This window comes from Teleopsis dalmanni, chromosome 1 (genome assembly GCF_002237135.1).
Source record: "Teleopsis dalmanni isolate 2A chromosome 1, ASM223713v2, whole genome shotgun sequence".
NCBI lineage: Eukaryota > Metazoa > Arthropoda > Insecta > Diptera > Diopsidae > Teleopsis > Teleopsis dalmanni.
Window position 1 is genome coordinate 14398633 of NC_051846.1, and position 14413 is coordinate 14413045.

General features: G+C 29.9%; 2 protein-coding genes across 4 annotated transcripts; both read left to right on the top strand.

The window, feature by feature from the left end:
- The first annotated feature begins 2108 nt into the window (after positions 1-2108).
- On the top strand, positions 2109-6599 carry LOC119668193 (troponin C). The gene is made up of 5 exons (XM_038077634.1): positions 2109-2217; positions 2302-2332; positions 2392-2535; positions 2598-2849; positions 6254-6599. The coding sequence occupies exons 1-5, from the start codon at positions 2200-2202 to the stop codon at positions 6280-6282; spliced, it is 474 nt and encodes a 157-aa protein (XP_037933562.1). The 5' UTR covers positions 2109-2199; the 3' UTR covers positions 6283-6599.
- A 323-nt stretch (positions 6600-6922) lies between these two features.
- Positions 6923-14413, top strand: LOC119681792 (protein rogdi). Of its 3 annotated transcripts, none has more exons than XM_038071281.1 (7): positions 6923-7305; positions 11031-11214; positions 11283-11486; positions 11562-11719; positions 11785-11905; positions 11967-12176; positions 14089-14413. In XM_038071281.1, exons 1-7 carry the CDS (start codon positions 7274-7276, stop codon positions 14155-14157), a joined length of 978 nt encoding a protein of 325 aa, XP_037927209.1. In that variant the 5' UTR covers positions 6923-7273; the 3' UTR covers positions 14158-14413. The 3 variants fall into 3 exon arrangements, with proteins under 3 accessions (XP_037927209.1, XP_037954732.1, XP_037930761.1); XM_038098804.1 differs by having other exon boundaries at positions 6924-7271; XM_038074833.1 differs by lacking the exon at positions 6923-7305 and adding an exon at positions 10328-10357.

Sequence of the window (14413 nt, forward strand, 5' to 3'; positions counted from 1 at the left end):
AATATAACTATAGAGAAATAAAGTTCCTCTCCGAAATATATCTTTAGGTCATCGGAAAATAAGCAATATTTGGATTAATAAAATTGTTTTATAGAAAGGTTTCGAACAGTAGTAAACTACAACAATAAAATTTGTTCAATATTTTAATTAATTGAATTTTTGGCTGAACATCTAGGTGTTTCGAGTATTGCCAAATAACAATTTTTAGAAGTCTTGGAATTATTTATTATATTTAATTATTCGCAAATAATTTTTTGAGACTGCAAGTACTAAGGTCAGTCAAAAACTCAAAATATTAAAAAATTTTTGTTATTGTAGTCACTACTGCTCCAAATCTCTCTATGAAATATAATAGTTTCTAACAAGTTAACTAGTCAGTCACTACCGTCATAACTGACGTCAAAATAAAATAAAATAATTTTAAAATTAAAAAAATTTCAATTTTTTACTGCAAATGCAAATCTTCTGTGACTATGATGATAAAATATTCCCCATGTTATCAATATAAATACCAACAAATCTTCTGTGACTATGATGATAAAATATTCCCCATATTATCAATATAAATACCTCTCTAACTACAAATCATTTCCATTTGTTCTGTATATATCATTTGTTCTGTTGATCATAAATACCTATTATTATTTAGGGTTTCTGTGCTCACAATCTTTTGTCTTTAATGTTGTAACCCGACTTAAGGTTCAAACAATCCCTGAAAAACTTACAAAACTTAAGTTTACACTAGTCGTTCTTAAGTCTAAAAAGCAACTATTGGGATAAGAGTCGGACTTGGTGTTGATAGACTTGAAAAGAGAATTTTTTATACTAAAACACACTTTGGTGCAATCCTGTCTATGCAATGTAACACGCTGACTCTTCCGAATCAGTTATTTTAATTTCAAAAATATTTTTAACTCGAAAATGCTTGTGATTGGATTTCTATAGAAAGTATTTTTCTTCTTAGCCTTAATTCTAACGACACTTTTATTTTATTTCTGCTTTTATTCTTTTTATCCTGAGGTCCTGGGAATGCGTAAACAAGTTAATGTGTCTAATCTTATTTAACTTGGAAAATGATACCACATTCCTAGTCGTTCTTACTCCAAATTGTGGCACAGTTTCTACATTGCATAGTTACCTGACATCCGATGGGTAATGAACTAATACTACGTACAGTGAGTCCTATTATTAGGACTTTAAGTTTCGGTTATGCAGAAGGTTTGCCATCCGTAACGTAAAATCAGTCGCTGTTGAAGGACGTGAACTCTTTTATTCCTTCCTTGAATGTCGGTTTTTATACATTCATTTTTTTTACTTATTAGTTCTGCTAATTGTGTTTTCAATGTTAATTAATTATTTTATTTCATTCAGCTACCACCATTAACGCTAAATTTTTGTATTCTTAAGTTCCTTAAGAGTCATCCATACAAATTTTTAAAATTCCAAGTGTCTGCTAGGAACTACAGTTTTCTGAGGTCAAATGTAACAATCCATCAATAAAAAAAAGTTTTTGTAAGTATCAAATTCCTTATAATTTTGGGGCACCTGTTTAATTTTTAGTATTACTATAAAAAATGGATGTACTCTACATATAAGCAGATCAAAGGAAATTCAAATTTATTCTCTTCTTCATATTCCTCTACATAAAAGTGATAATATAAACACTTTTCTTGAAATACGAGTGAGATGCATCTGCACATATTCTGAGCACACACTCGTCTCTAGATTTGTGGTGTTCTCGTATTTGTTGTTTCACAGTTTATTTCGGCCGTAATAGGCCTACACAGTAAATGTGCAGATGTGGATACGGAGTATGGCATCATTATTTTATAGTAGCGCAAACAGTTAACAAATGCTTCCGAGCATCGATCGAGTGAATGAATGCTTAATGCAAAGGCGTAGGAGAAGCGAGGCAGTTTGCAATCCACTATACGCGAATAAAATCGCCACTTTTATAAGTTTACAGTTTTTTCCATACGAAACAATAAAAAATTGAATTGTGTGAGCTGTGAGTATCGGAAGACGCAGCAGTGAAAACGTCTAAAGTCATAAAGAAATCGTGTGGAAGTATGTGTGATGTGCGGCCAAGAAGATGGTCAATGAAATTTTGGAATTTGCAGTGCTTTCACAGTTGGAAAACGAAAGCAGAAGCATTCGGTGATCGGTTGTTGAAAAAATCAGAACAAAAAATACACAAACATGAGTTCCGCCATTGTTGTAAGTTTTCGAAATCTATTACTGGATTACTGGAGACATACAATATTATAGCAATATTTTTTTTTTATTTTTTTGCAACTTTAGGATGAAGATCTTACTCCTGAGCAAATTGCTGGTAAAGTCCTTTTTCATCGTATTTTTTTGAAATGATAATAATAATTGTAATATTTTTAGTGCTCCAAAAGGCCTTTAACAGTTTCGATCACCAAAAAACTGGTAGTATTCCAACTGAAATGGTTGCCGATATCTTGCGTCTTATGGGTCAACCCTTCGATAAGAAAATCTTAGAAGAACTCATTGAAGAAGTTGATGAAGACAGTAAGTTAATTTATATTATAAAAGACTATCATATTTCTTATACGTGTCCTTATTCCTCACAGAGTCTGGACGCTTGGAATTCGGTGAATTCGTACAACTGGCTGCCAAATTCATTGTTGAGGAAGATGCTGAAGCCATGCAAAAAGAATTACGTGAAGCCTTCCGTTTGTACGATAAACAAGGCAATGGTTTCATTCCAACCACCTGCTTGAGAGAAATTCTCAAAGAACTTGATGATCAATTGACAGAACAAGAATTGGACATTATGATTGAAGAAATCGATTCTGATCGTTCCGGCACTGTTGATTTTGATGGTGAGTTATTATTATTACTAATTTTGAATTAATGCTTGCAGTGACAAAAAATATAATCTTAACAAACTATATAGAATTGAAGTGAAATATAAATATGTGTATAGTAGATATTTCGGTAGAAGTCTAAGCAATATTACTTATTCTATTGCAACTTTAGAATACATATACGAATTTCCATATCTTTTTACGCCATTTAATGTCTTATATGATTATTTAATTTAAATCAACATATATGAGATATAATCAATAACTATTTATAAATCTTATAACGGTTTATCTATCTGATATACTATTCTATTATTACATTTTTATTTACGATGTACGGTTTGTCATGGAACAGATTTTTAATCCCACACATTTGTCATAATTTTGCTGATGGAATTTTTATCACGATCACATCATATCAAAATTCCTATCAGATTATCGCCCACGAATAGAAAGTCTTTATTGTTGTTTATAAAACCATATATATTAAATTGTATATAAAAGCAAGGTTGTGAGAGTTAATTATGCAGGTATTTAGTATGTGTTACGTGGAGAGATGCATTCTACTTAATTTATTGACTTCGGAAAAGATTTTTCCGGTGCGATAAAATTTTTCTCTCATTAATAAAATTTTAAGATTTAAAAGTGCTTTTGTTATCATCGTTGAAATTTGCAAATGTGCTTATAAATAAATAAACCATACAGACTAATTTAAAATAAATAAAGGAACCATACAGATTATTGAGTTTAGTTTTTATACATATATAAGATTGAGTGTTGGTAATAATTTTATTTGATAAAGCACAGTTGTAGTTGATATAATTTGAACAGTAAAACCTTCACTGAGAAAAATCCGATAGATCAATGTCTTTATGAATGGTGGACTTCTACGAATTCTGTCGATAAGAGGATTTTCAACTTTAAATTAGAGAATCTCAGATGGTGCCTTATAATACATATGACTTTCAAATAATAATTAGCTGGTACATTGATTTTTAGTTTAAGCAATATAATTTTTTAAACCAAGTCTCTACATGATTTATAACAGACCATTATTTGAGCTCAAGTCTGCCACTTAGACCCATTTTAAGGCACTCTGATTTTTTGCATTTATAATTGCAGAACTAGTTTAATTTATTTTATTTCCTATTTATTTAAATTCTATTTATTTATGTTGAAGCTATTTGAGCCAGTACACTTAAGCACTTTTACTTTTTATTAACTCGAGGTATCTTCAAAACCCCTCTTTACGCCTTGACTGGATTATTATTTATCACTTCATCAGACCAAGCTTACGACTAAGTGTTTATTTATTATTAATTTTTTTTACTAAACCGGTAAATCAGATAGTTAGAAAACCCTAAAAGTGTTTTCTATGTATTTTATACTTCTATATTTTTTAATATTTTAGTTTTGCTAATAGCTAAGCAAAAAGCGATTCCGTACTTTAATTTATAGTAAAATTGTAGTAGATTTTTAAGCCTTAATATCCGTCATCCACTAGAGCCACATCTTTCTTCAATCCTGCCTTCAATCGCCAACTTGGGTAGACCACATTTTTCTGACTGCTCAAAGATATCACCGAACTATTCCAGTTTTTGGTATTTAACTACCTCCAATATTTCTTTTTCCTTTCCTTATTAAATTTGTGACATGCTCTGTCCAACTGATTCTTAGCATTCGTTGATTACACTACATTTCGATAGTTTTAAATTATTCATCGAAACAAAAGTTAGTGTTCACATATCCATTAGTATTGATAGCTCTGATTACCGATAATGTTTAATATTTTAGGAGTTTCATTCACATAGAATAGATTCTTTACAGCATCGCAATCATACTGTTAGATCTATTTAGAATAATTAATTTTTTTAATTAAAGTTATTTAACGAAATAAATGATCAAACCTACTTGTTTTATTTTAGACTTAATTGGTTTGTGTCAGACAAAATTGGTTTATATCAGATCTAATCGGAAATCTAATGTGTAGAGTGAAGTTAAAAAAAAAACAAAAACAAAATTATACATTTTGTTAATTATACTCGTAATCAATCGAAATGTGCAACTTGAATTCTTAATTCCCAAATAAGTGATATATTAATTTATAATAATAGGTTTATGCTAACGTTAATGTTGGATTGTTCAACTGGTGTTTCGGTTCTTAAGTGCAATTAGTGCTTTCTCACCATTATAGATACCACATACTCGTTATCAACTATTTAGTCGGTTGTTTAATATTGGCTTTTCCAATCAGTGCGATCTATACTCTCTTGATTTTAATTTATTGTAATCAGTTACAGCCAGCGTTAATGTTGGTAGTTTTAAGTGGTGACTGGGTACTGGTTCCGCAAGTGCACTTAATGAACCCGCCGTTATTGATATCCAATTCTCGTAATTAACTGTTCAATCGGTTGTTTGGATGGATAGTTTCAATCCGCGTGGTTTAAGAAACTCTGAATGTTTTTGATATTAGATTCCGTTAGCTTCTCGAGATTATTGAAGCGTTTGGATTGACACTGTCAATCCGTGATTTAAGAAACTCTGAATATTTTTGATATTAGATTCCGCTAGCTTCTCGCGATTTACCCATTTATTATCATTATTATGTTAAGTGAAGTCTATAGATGATGTTAATAGATTATGTTATTTGCTCACGTTAATATGTTTTAGCAATAGATTATTAGAAAAAAAAAATGTAACACCACATTCTATAGGTGAATAAGAAACCCATATATTTTTTCTTATATTGTTCTATAAATTATTTCGAAATTAGAAAAAAAAATCTGTTTTCGATTTATTTAATAAAATAATGTCTTTGTGGGTGGGGGGAATAACAAATGACATATCTGACAACAAATTAGTTTAGGTGTTAAAAACCTCAAGTGTATATCTCGCGGCCTGTATCTAGTGTACTGAAAAGTATAAATAAAATGATTTTAATGTGAAAATTGCAACAAAATCTGTAGACAATTAAGGAGAATATAATTTTGCCTGCCACCCAATTTATAGATCAACTCTTCACATACCGCTTCACTGCCACGCGTCCCGTTGCAGTAAATGTTATTAAATAATATTCTCAACTAATAAAAACTAAGCGAGAAATCATCGCAAAGTCTATGGAAATTTATTGGTTTGGCGTTGAATGCTTCACTTGTTAATTAAAAATGATTTTTATTACATTTTTTTTTTAAATTCAATTTTTTTTTTTTTTATTATTTTTGATTTGATGTAGCCGTTGCGTCTTTGCAGTTGTTTTCGCACAGTTCGAAAAACTTGCCACACAACACATTTTCGAACTCGCAAACACACATACACACGCTGTTGTTTTTAATTATTTGTTTGAATTTTTATATCAAATTACTATAAAAAAAAATTATTTATAATTTATTTTTGTTTTCTTGTTTTTTTTCTATTTACAGAATTCATGGAGATGATGACCGGAGAATAAATTTTTGAATTTTTATTTTGGAAATCATTTCAACACAAATAAACACAAATAAACAAACTGACACATGCATATCAACGCCAACACATATAAACATAAACACATACATACAAACACACAACACACACACATACTCACATACACACAATAAACAAAGATTTTAATTACTCACAAAAAAAAATATTTTTCTAACATTTTTTTATGAGATTTTTTCATCATTGGATGCACTTCTGAACTGAGGTGCACTGCTCCATTTCAAAATGACAATTCAGTTTTGTGTAAAATTTTTGTAAATTAAATAAAAATTAATAAATATTTTTTATTTTTCGTGTTTCGAATTTTTAATTATATTAATTTTTTTATTTTTGTTTTTTTTTATTTGACTAATTACCAAAAAAATACAATTTGCACAAAATTTATTTAATGCATTTGTTTACAATATTTTATTTATTTAAATATTTATCTTTACAGTATATCAATATATATATATATATAATATATATATTTACATATAAATTTATTATATTTGGCATTCCTCGTGAAAGTGCAGAGATTTTGTATTGTAATTGCTCTTTTGATAAAAATTTATCAGGCGTGAGACGTCACAGTCACGATCTGGATGGTGGCGCATGTGGAGGGGAACGACTGCTTTCAACGTGCAGTTGCCATTTCGGTGATTAGGTGTTAACTGGTGTTAAGTGGCAGTTAATACTTCAATTCGCGCGGTTGTTGGTCATTGCGGTGCTGCGGTTACTATCGAAAAAAGTTTGGAGGCAAATTTAGTATCTCATCGTCGGTCGTTCTTCGTTCTTCGTTCGTCGTTTTCGTCTTTGTTGTTGTTGTTCTCATTGTTGTTGTTGTTGTTGTTGTCGTAGTTGTCGTCGAGTAGCGTTAATGTTTCGCTTACCTTATTTAAATTATCGCGCCGATCTGAGCGATACTATAGGATTGAAAAAATCCGGGAGTGTCGCAGATATGCCCAGCAATAGTAGGTATGCCAATACATTCTTCCTTATGGAACTTAATGTAAGTGCTAAGTAGCTAAGCGTTTTCTCTTCCAAAAATTAATTTAATAATGGAAAATTTATATTAATTTTCCTCCACTGATAAAAGAAATCCATTACGAAACGTGGGCTTTTGAAATAATAAAGACGCAGGTGTAATAATTTTTTTTTAGATATTTGTATTACTCAACTTAAACTATAAAAATTATTTACTCGCTGTGATAAAAACCAATTAATCTATTAATAATTCTAAAACAAATATAACTTAGTGTATTTAATTTTATGCGATGTTAACAATGATAAAAAAAGTTATTAAAAAAATAATCTAATTTTGTTATTTACTGGAATATATATCGTGTGTGTGTGTGTCAAGCGTATAGCACTCGCGAGGCAAAAGATATAAGGTGTGTGATATTAATTAAGATATCAGAAGTATAAACGGGGAATCCACGAGTTTAAAGAGAATTAAGTCAAAATGATTAATGTCGGTGTATAAAAACAACAAATAAAACTAATGCCATTTTAGATTGGAAAATCTGGGGTAACTTTTTCAATTGCTTAGTAAATCTGAGAGAACATGTATAACACTCGAGATTAATTTACAATACTCTAGATGTTTTGCTGGAGTAGGAAGATTACTCTAAAATCAAAATCTATTTTAAATGCCTTCACAGATAAAGTGTGATTTGAATCAGCATATGTGCTTATAAAAAATATAGGTCTACTAACATCACTGCAAAAATGTTATGTTACAATAAAAACGTTCGATTCGGAAACGTTTGACTGTCTAATCAAATGTTTCCCAAGAGATCAAATCGAGATTAAATCTAGGTTCACCAATTGAAAATGCTTAAGATGGCTCATGTGTTATGTAAATACGTATAATGTTCAACAATTACACTAAAAAATCCGATTGGATTGCAAGAAATAGTATATATGGCGTTTTATCCCTGTTACAAGCCCCCTTGTTAAATCACTGTATCACATTGATTACTTCAATAGAACTTTAAAAGCGAAAAGGAATACTCAACAATCTGCAATACGTTATACGGTGTTTTTGACAGGGAAATTGATTATAGAACAACTAATTTAGATTACATATATATTTATTAAAACTCCTTAAAACCGACATTTTCAAAAATTTGGATATAAAATAATAATGTAGGAATTAACGGATATACTAACGAATGTTCCACTAAACTTCCCTATAATTCTTTGAAATGCAATTTGACTAATTTGGGCCGATTTTCAGAATTAACTGAAGTTTCAATACTGACCAACGAAACGCTTAAGTCATCAATTTTGCTGACTTAATCCATATTTATATCAGTTTTGAAATTTAAATTTCAAGTGTGAAATCGACTAATTATGGTAAATTACATTCGAACCACAGGTATAAATGACTGAAACATATGCATGTCCAAACTAAGCATACAATTCAGGAAAAACTTTCAAGATGCTTTTTCTTGCACAAAGAAGCTTTCTCTCACAAATATTGATTTGGACCGTAACTGAAAGTTTGGTTTGGCAATTCAAAACAGGATCACAAAGAAGCTTTATTATCTGTAATGCCTCGTTTTCACTATGTCATTTTCAATGTCAAATATTGTCAGTGAAATGAAAACGGGTAGTCATATGATGTCATATTCGTATTCTTGTCATGCAATGAAAACTCATTTGACACGACAGTCAATTATAATTGTCATTTAAAATGACATAGTGAAAACAAAGCATTAGCGGAATACAACAACAACGTAGCATTCTTCTCTTTTAAAAAATCTGTGTTGAAAAGTCCAACTCAAAAGCTATTTAAAGATTGGGGGTATTCAGATATAAAAAATCGAAAAAATTTATTCCAAAAATTGTGTACTGGTTTAGGAATCTAGCAGTTAATTACATTTGGTTTAGACTTTATTAATATGCAACATTTGATTGGATGTAAAATATAATTATGACTTCTCAAAAATTATTACTTTGAAATTAACAATAATCAATAGTCATTAACCGCTCCATACAAATTTTATTGGTCTTAAGTAGTTTTTCTTAACAATAAATAATGTGAGCTGAATTTATATTAACATTGAAAATACAATTAAATTTTATTTGTTTGGATCCTTATCTAATTATACACATGCATGCATATATGTACGTAAATATGTCTAAGCATAATTTATATACATTTTATTTAGTTTGCTATCAATTCTGTAAGGTGCTATCTATCGCTAAATCATTTCGTTTTTTGAATTGTTGACAATTAAACGCAAATCAATTAAATAAGCAGTACCTAAAACGGTACCACTAATCACGTGACAGAAAAACTTTAACCCTTTAGCATAAGCGTGTCAAATATAATAAACAAAATGACGCACATATGATTTTTGAATGTCATGTGTGGTGAGTTGTTTACACTGGCCTTGTGCTCAATTATATTAAAAATTTCAATAACCATGCATGGGCTATTATATTTAATTTTAAGCAACAATTTTAAGAGAATTGGGTGTATATCTAGACCAATAGAAAACGCTTGGCCTTTTGACAATTTCTGTTTACTATGCTAAGTCGTTATAAATTGCTAATATGTTAAAGTATTAATGTATTAAATAATTCTTCAATTTGAATCAGCTGTTGTCAGTTTATGTACACATAATTTTTTGGAAGTAATTTTAAAACTTTTGGCAACATATGCTCTAATTATAATATATACATATAAATTTTCTATTCAGAATTTAGCAATTAAACATAAATTTAGCAAGCTAAATAAAAAACGTAAAGGAACCAGCTATTAATTAACTGAAAGCCAGGGACAAATACAATGTCACACATGAGTAAAATTGCGTTAGCAACAAATGAACTCTATAAAATCAATTAAAGATACTGAAGTCTACAGATTTTCAGAAAACTACATAGGTTGTAAATCACTAAAGGTTTACTTGTTTGATTGTTCTTATATCTCCTTTTAAATCGTTTTACTCGTTTTTGGGTTCTGACATTCAATTTATTCGAAATATATTCACTTATTTGTTATAGACAAGTTTATGTGCATACATAAAACCAGTAACAACTGGTTTTATGCGGTAATGTATATAGAAAAATAATGGTTGAACTAGATATAACGTATCTGTTTTTATTTATTATTGCAGTTGTTAGTCTCTCATTTACATTGTTAACTTTCATTCATTCGAAATCTATTCCTTTTTTTTCAATGTAATTCGATATTACATTTTCTGTTTTTTTTATTTAATACATAAGCACATTAAGGTGACCTCAGAATTAAGTTCAATTTTGTGCTAAATAAGGATAATTGTGTCATTTTGTCGAGTATTTTTTTTTGCAGTAATACACTGGTATAAAACTAATTGCAAAATCCCAGTAAGTCATTAAATGAGTTCAAGTGTGATTGGGTACAAAACCACTACTCCGATGTAATATTGTAAATTCGATATTGAGACTTTATGTATTTAATTGTTATATAGTAGCTGTGTCGTACAAATTGGAGACTAAACTATAAGCTAATAATTACTTTTCTCTTATATGTTATTATATACAAATCTTTTAATTTTTTATGTAAGACTTTATATTCAATTTGGGAGTATTAATATATTATGAAACCAATATTAATATATTGTATTTTCAAATCATTAACAATATTCGTTTTATTGAAAAACATAAAAATAAATAACATTTCTATATCCATACATATTATTTAGTAACATAAAACTTAACGAAACTTTCATACATTTTTTACAGTGCCAATTGGTCTTATGTGCCAATTGAACGACAGCGTAGCACAAACACAAACCGTCGACAGCAGCGCTACTTACCTGCTTTGCCTGAATCAGATGGCGAAGAAAATAACACAACAGAAAAGATAAAAAAAGGAAAACGAACAGTGATGATGTTGGACGCTGAAAGGGAGGAGGCTAGGAATTTAGTAAGTGAAAATGTTAAATATTTTAGAAATGATTGAGATTAAAATTGAATATTTTTAATGAATTGTAGCAAATTGAGTTTGAATGGGTGCTGCGGGAGGAAGTGCATGGTATATTAAAACAGCTACGCACTACATTGATTGAATGCGCCCATCGTTTTCCTGTGCCACTCTATGAAAATGAAGGCAAGAAGACGGAGAAATTCATACTCTCTGTAGCACCAGATCAGCTAAAGGCAATTGTCACTCTTACCGGGGACAGCATAACTAGGGCAGTAAGTATTCCAAACATATTTTTAAAAAATATACATATGTGAATAGAAAAAATAATATATACTTTGTTATTGTAGGACATCAGTTTTAAATTATCCAAAGCACCTAATCAAGTGCAACGCACGTCAATCACTCAAGACTCACCGTGGAAACTGCAACAAATCCAAGATGCAGCCAATCATTTGCAGCAAGCAATCAATCATATCGATGACGTGGATGATTCGTATCATTTCAAGTAAGTGCTTAAAACTCTAAATTATAGTAGAAACTAAATTCTATTAAATGTGCAATCATATTTAGAACCTCTGATGAAGTGCTGCATGTGGTTGGAAATATTCTTGAAGCGCTGACACGCGGTCGTACAAGTTTAGTTATACCTAAGAAGAAACCCATAGATGAATTAATCAAATCACGAAATATGGTTTGTTTTTGTAATTTACACTTTAGAAACAGTTTTTTTTATAATATTCTATTTTCAATAGAAATCATTAGCTCCAAACTTATCGGAAGACTTGGCTGTCAGCTTTTATTTGCAAGGCCATAAACTAATTATTGCCGTGTATCAACTCACAAATATACAAGGCACAATGAAGTTCGACTCATGCCAGGCAGAAACATCCGTGCAGTGGCTAAATGAGGTGTTGTTAATGTTTACTGCTGGTCTGAAGTTATGTCAGCAATTGAAGGACAAAGTATGTATACGAATGACTATTTGTGTTGGGTGTAGAAAAATAATTTGTGATGTGGGAATTGATTGTTTGGGATGTATACATAATGGAATTAAATTTGAAGAAAAAACATAGTTTAGATCATAGAATAGAGGATAAACTATGAGCTGAAAGTTAAAAACGATCACAAAATTTTAAGATCTTTTATATTTTTGTTATGAAAAGTCTTTGTACCAGAAGTTGATACTGATTCTCATTAATGTTTCTTATTTGATAATAAAAAAATAAGTGGTTTTTGCAAATGTGGTTTAGAAACTAAATTAAAAAAATTATACGCTACCATCCTAGGCGTATCATTTTACGAACTATCTATTTTGATAAGTTAGATACAGCAACAAGTGCTGAAGCTTATCAAATTACTTTAATTATCAGAAGTAATTTACTTTTTGCTTTTAATATCTTAATTGATATAAGTTAATAACGTACTTGCGTTCAACATTGCAAGTACTGTTGAAGTGAGTCATTGCTATTCTGTTGCTACGGAATACCCTCATGATGCGTTTTTCCTATTATATTCAACTTAATTGAAATTTCATAATTCATTGTATAATTTACAAATATTACTTTACTCTCATTATAGCAATAATGCATACTTTTCATTTCTAAGCGACATCTAAAATTCATTTTTTAAAAGATCAGAATCAGTTTCTATTAAGCAGTTGTTTTTGCATTCCTCACAGATCAATGTGCATATCAAATAAATAGCACATAAATGAGTAATCTAATCTTTCACCTTATCAATCTATATCTTTGTCTAATGAATACATCGACAACTATTGCAAAAGCTGGAATCATATTAATGTACATATGTTATGTTGAGCATTTTCCGAGTTTGTGCATCTGTGCACTTTTACTCTATGATGGCTGGGGGGTTTTTACAGAGTCCCACCTATCTCACTGACTAATTTGAGTATTCCTCATAATCTTCGTGATTATTAAATGATTGATCTAAGATCTGCGTACTGCCCCGTGCGGTTAGTGATTACTCTGAGACTAGATAGTGCTAAGTAGGGCATCCTGTCGGTTTTCGTATATAGCTTCAGAGCTTTGTCCCTTATGTATTTTTTGACCGGATCTATTCTAAGGTCTCTTAGCATGTCATTAGTGCAGATGTACCAATGTACATAGACACAGTCTAATTTAGTATTAGTTTCCATACCATATCTTCCATTATCCAATTCTTGGAATATTTCTTTGTATCTTTTTCGGTCGTAAGACCGCATAGTAAAAGTGTAGACGTAGACCCGACTGTACTTGAATACCTAATCTAAATATGTAGTTATGTCAAATAATACTAGAAAAATATATATATCAGTAATATATTAATAATATATTAATATCGTGCATTTAAGAAACATATTTAAAATGATCCCGATTAAATGTCAATCTCATCGTATGTCTATCTATTATTATTCGAATATTGATTAATAATTAATTTGTTTATATTTTTTACCTCCATTATCTTAACATGTGCATATTTAGATCTTTTATTTATTTATTTTTTTGCTTTTGTTGTAAAATGTGCTCTGCGTACAGAATTGTTTCTGTGATTGTGTTGTAACCCAGTAGGACCTGTAAGCATATAACATGAAAGAATGCATAAGATTACATGAGTGGGGGAGATGGAAGGGGAAGAGGATGGGGTTTTCGTGATAATTTCTTGTTGTTATTCATATAAGCGCCTACTTTTTATATATGGGTAGTTTGAATTTGTTAGTTTATTATTAAACTAACAATTATCCTCTATAATTGCAGTTGTGATAGTTTGGAAACAAGTCCACAGATTTTAATGTCTATCAAAATATTTTTTTAACGATCTCTTTCCACTCTTAATATATGATTCTGTTAAATTAATTTGATGTATTTTCCTTTACAGATTTCCGTGTTTTCTGTGTATAAGGACTTTACAGTGGGTTCCAGATCACCATCAGCGCTTTCCTACTAATTGTATTTGTTATATATATTGTAAGAATAGAAAGCAGTTGCTGTAAATGTTTTTTTTTTGTTTTTGTTAAAATATTATTCCATAAATGTTAAGAATTTGTCTCTAATATCAGAGAGGCGTGAGGAAGTGCAATGTATATTTTTAAGTTAGTCTATTGGTGCTACTATTTTAGACATTATTCTGAGTCAGTTTAGAAAAGACAGTTAAAATAATTAATGTAATTGAAATTCGTTTGTCATGTATGTTAAAATTACAA

Excerpts from the sequence above, each read along its gene's own strand:
- LOC119681792 (XM_038098804.1), top strand. The coding sequence starts at position 7,174 with ATGTTTCGCTTACCTTATTTAAATTATCGCGCCGATCTGAGCGATACT. Across the intron at positions 11,487-11,561 it reads GGGACAGCATAACTAGGGCA|GACATCAGTTTTAAATTATC; the intron begins GTAAGTATTCCA and ends TTGTTATTGTAG. Across the intron at positions 12,177-14,088 it reads GTCAGCAATTGAAGGACAAA|ATTTCCGTGTTTTCTGTGTA; the intron begins GTATGTATACGA and ends TTTCCTTTACAG.
- LOC119668193 (XM_038077634.1), top strand. Across the intron at positions 2,333-2,391 it reads TACTCCTGAGCAAATTGCTG|TGCTCCAAAAGGCCTTTAAC; the intron begins GTAAAGTCCTTT and ends TAATATTTTTAG. Across the intron at positions 2,850-6,253 it reads CGGCACTGTTGATTTTGATG|AATTCATGGAGATGATGACC; the intron begins GTGAGTTATTAT and ends TTCTATTTACAG.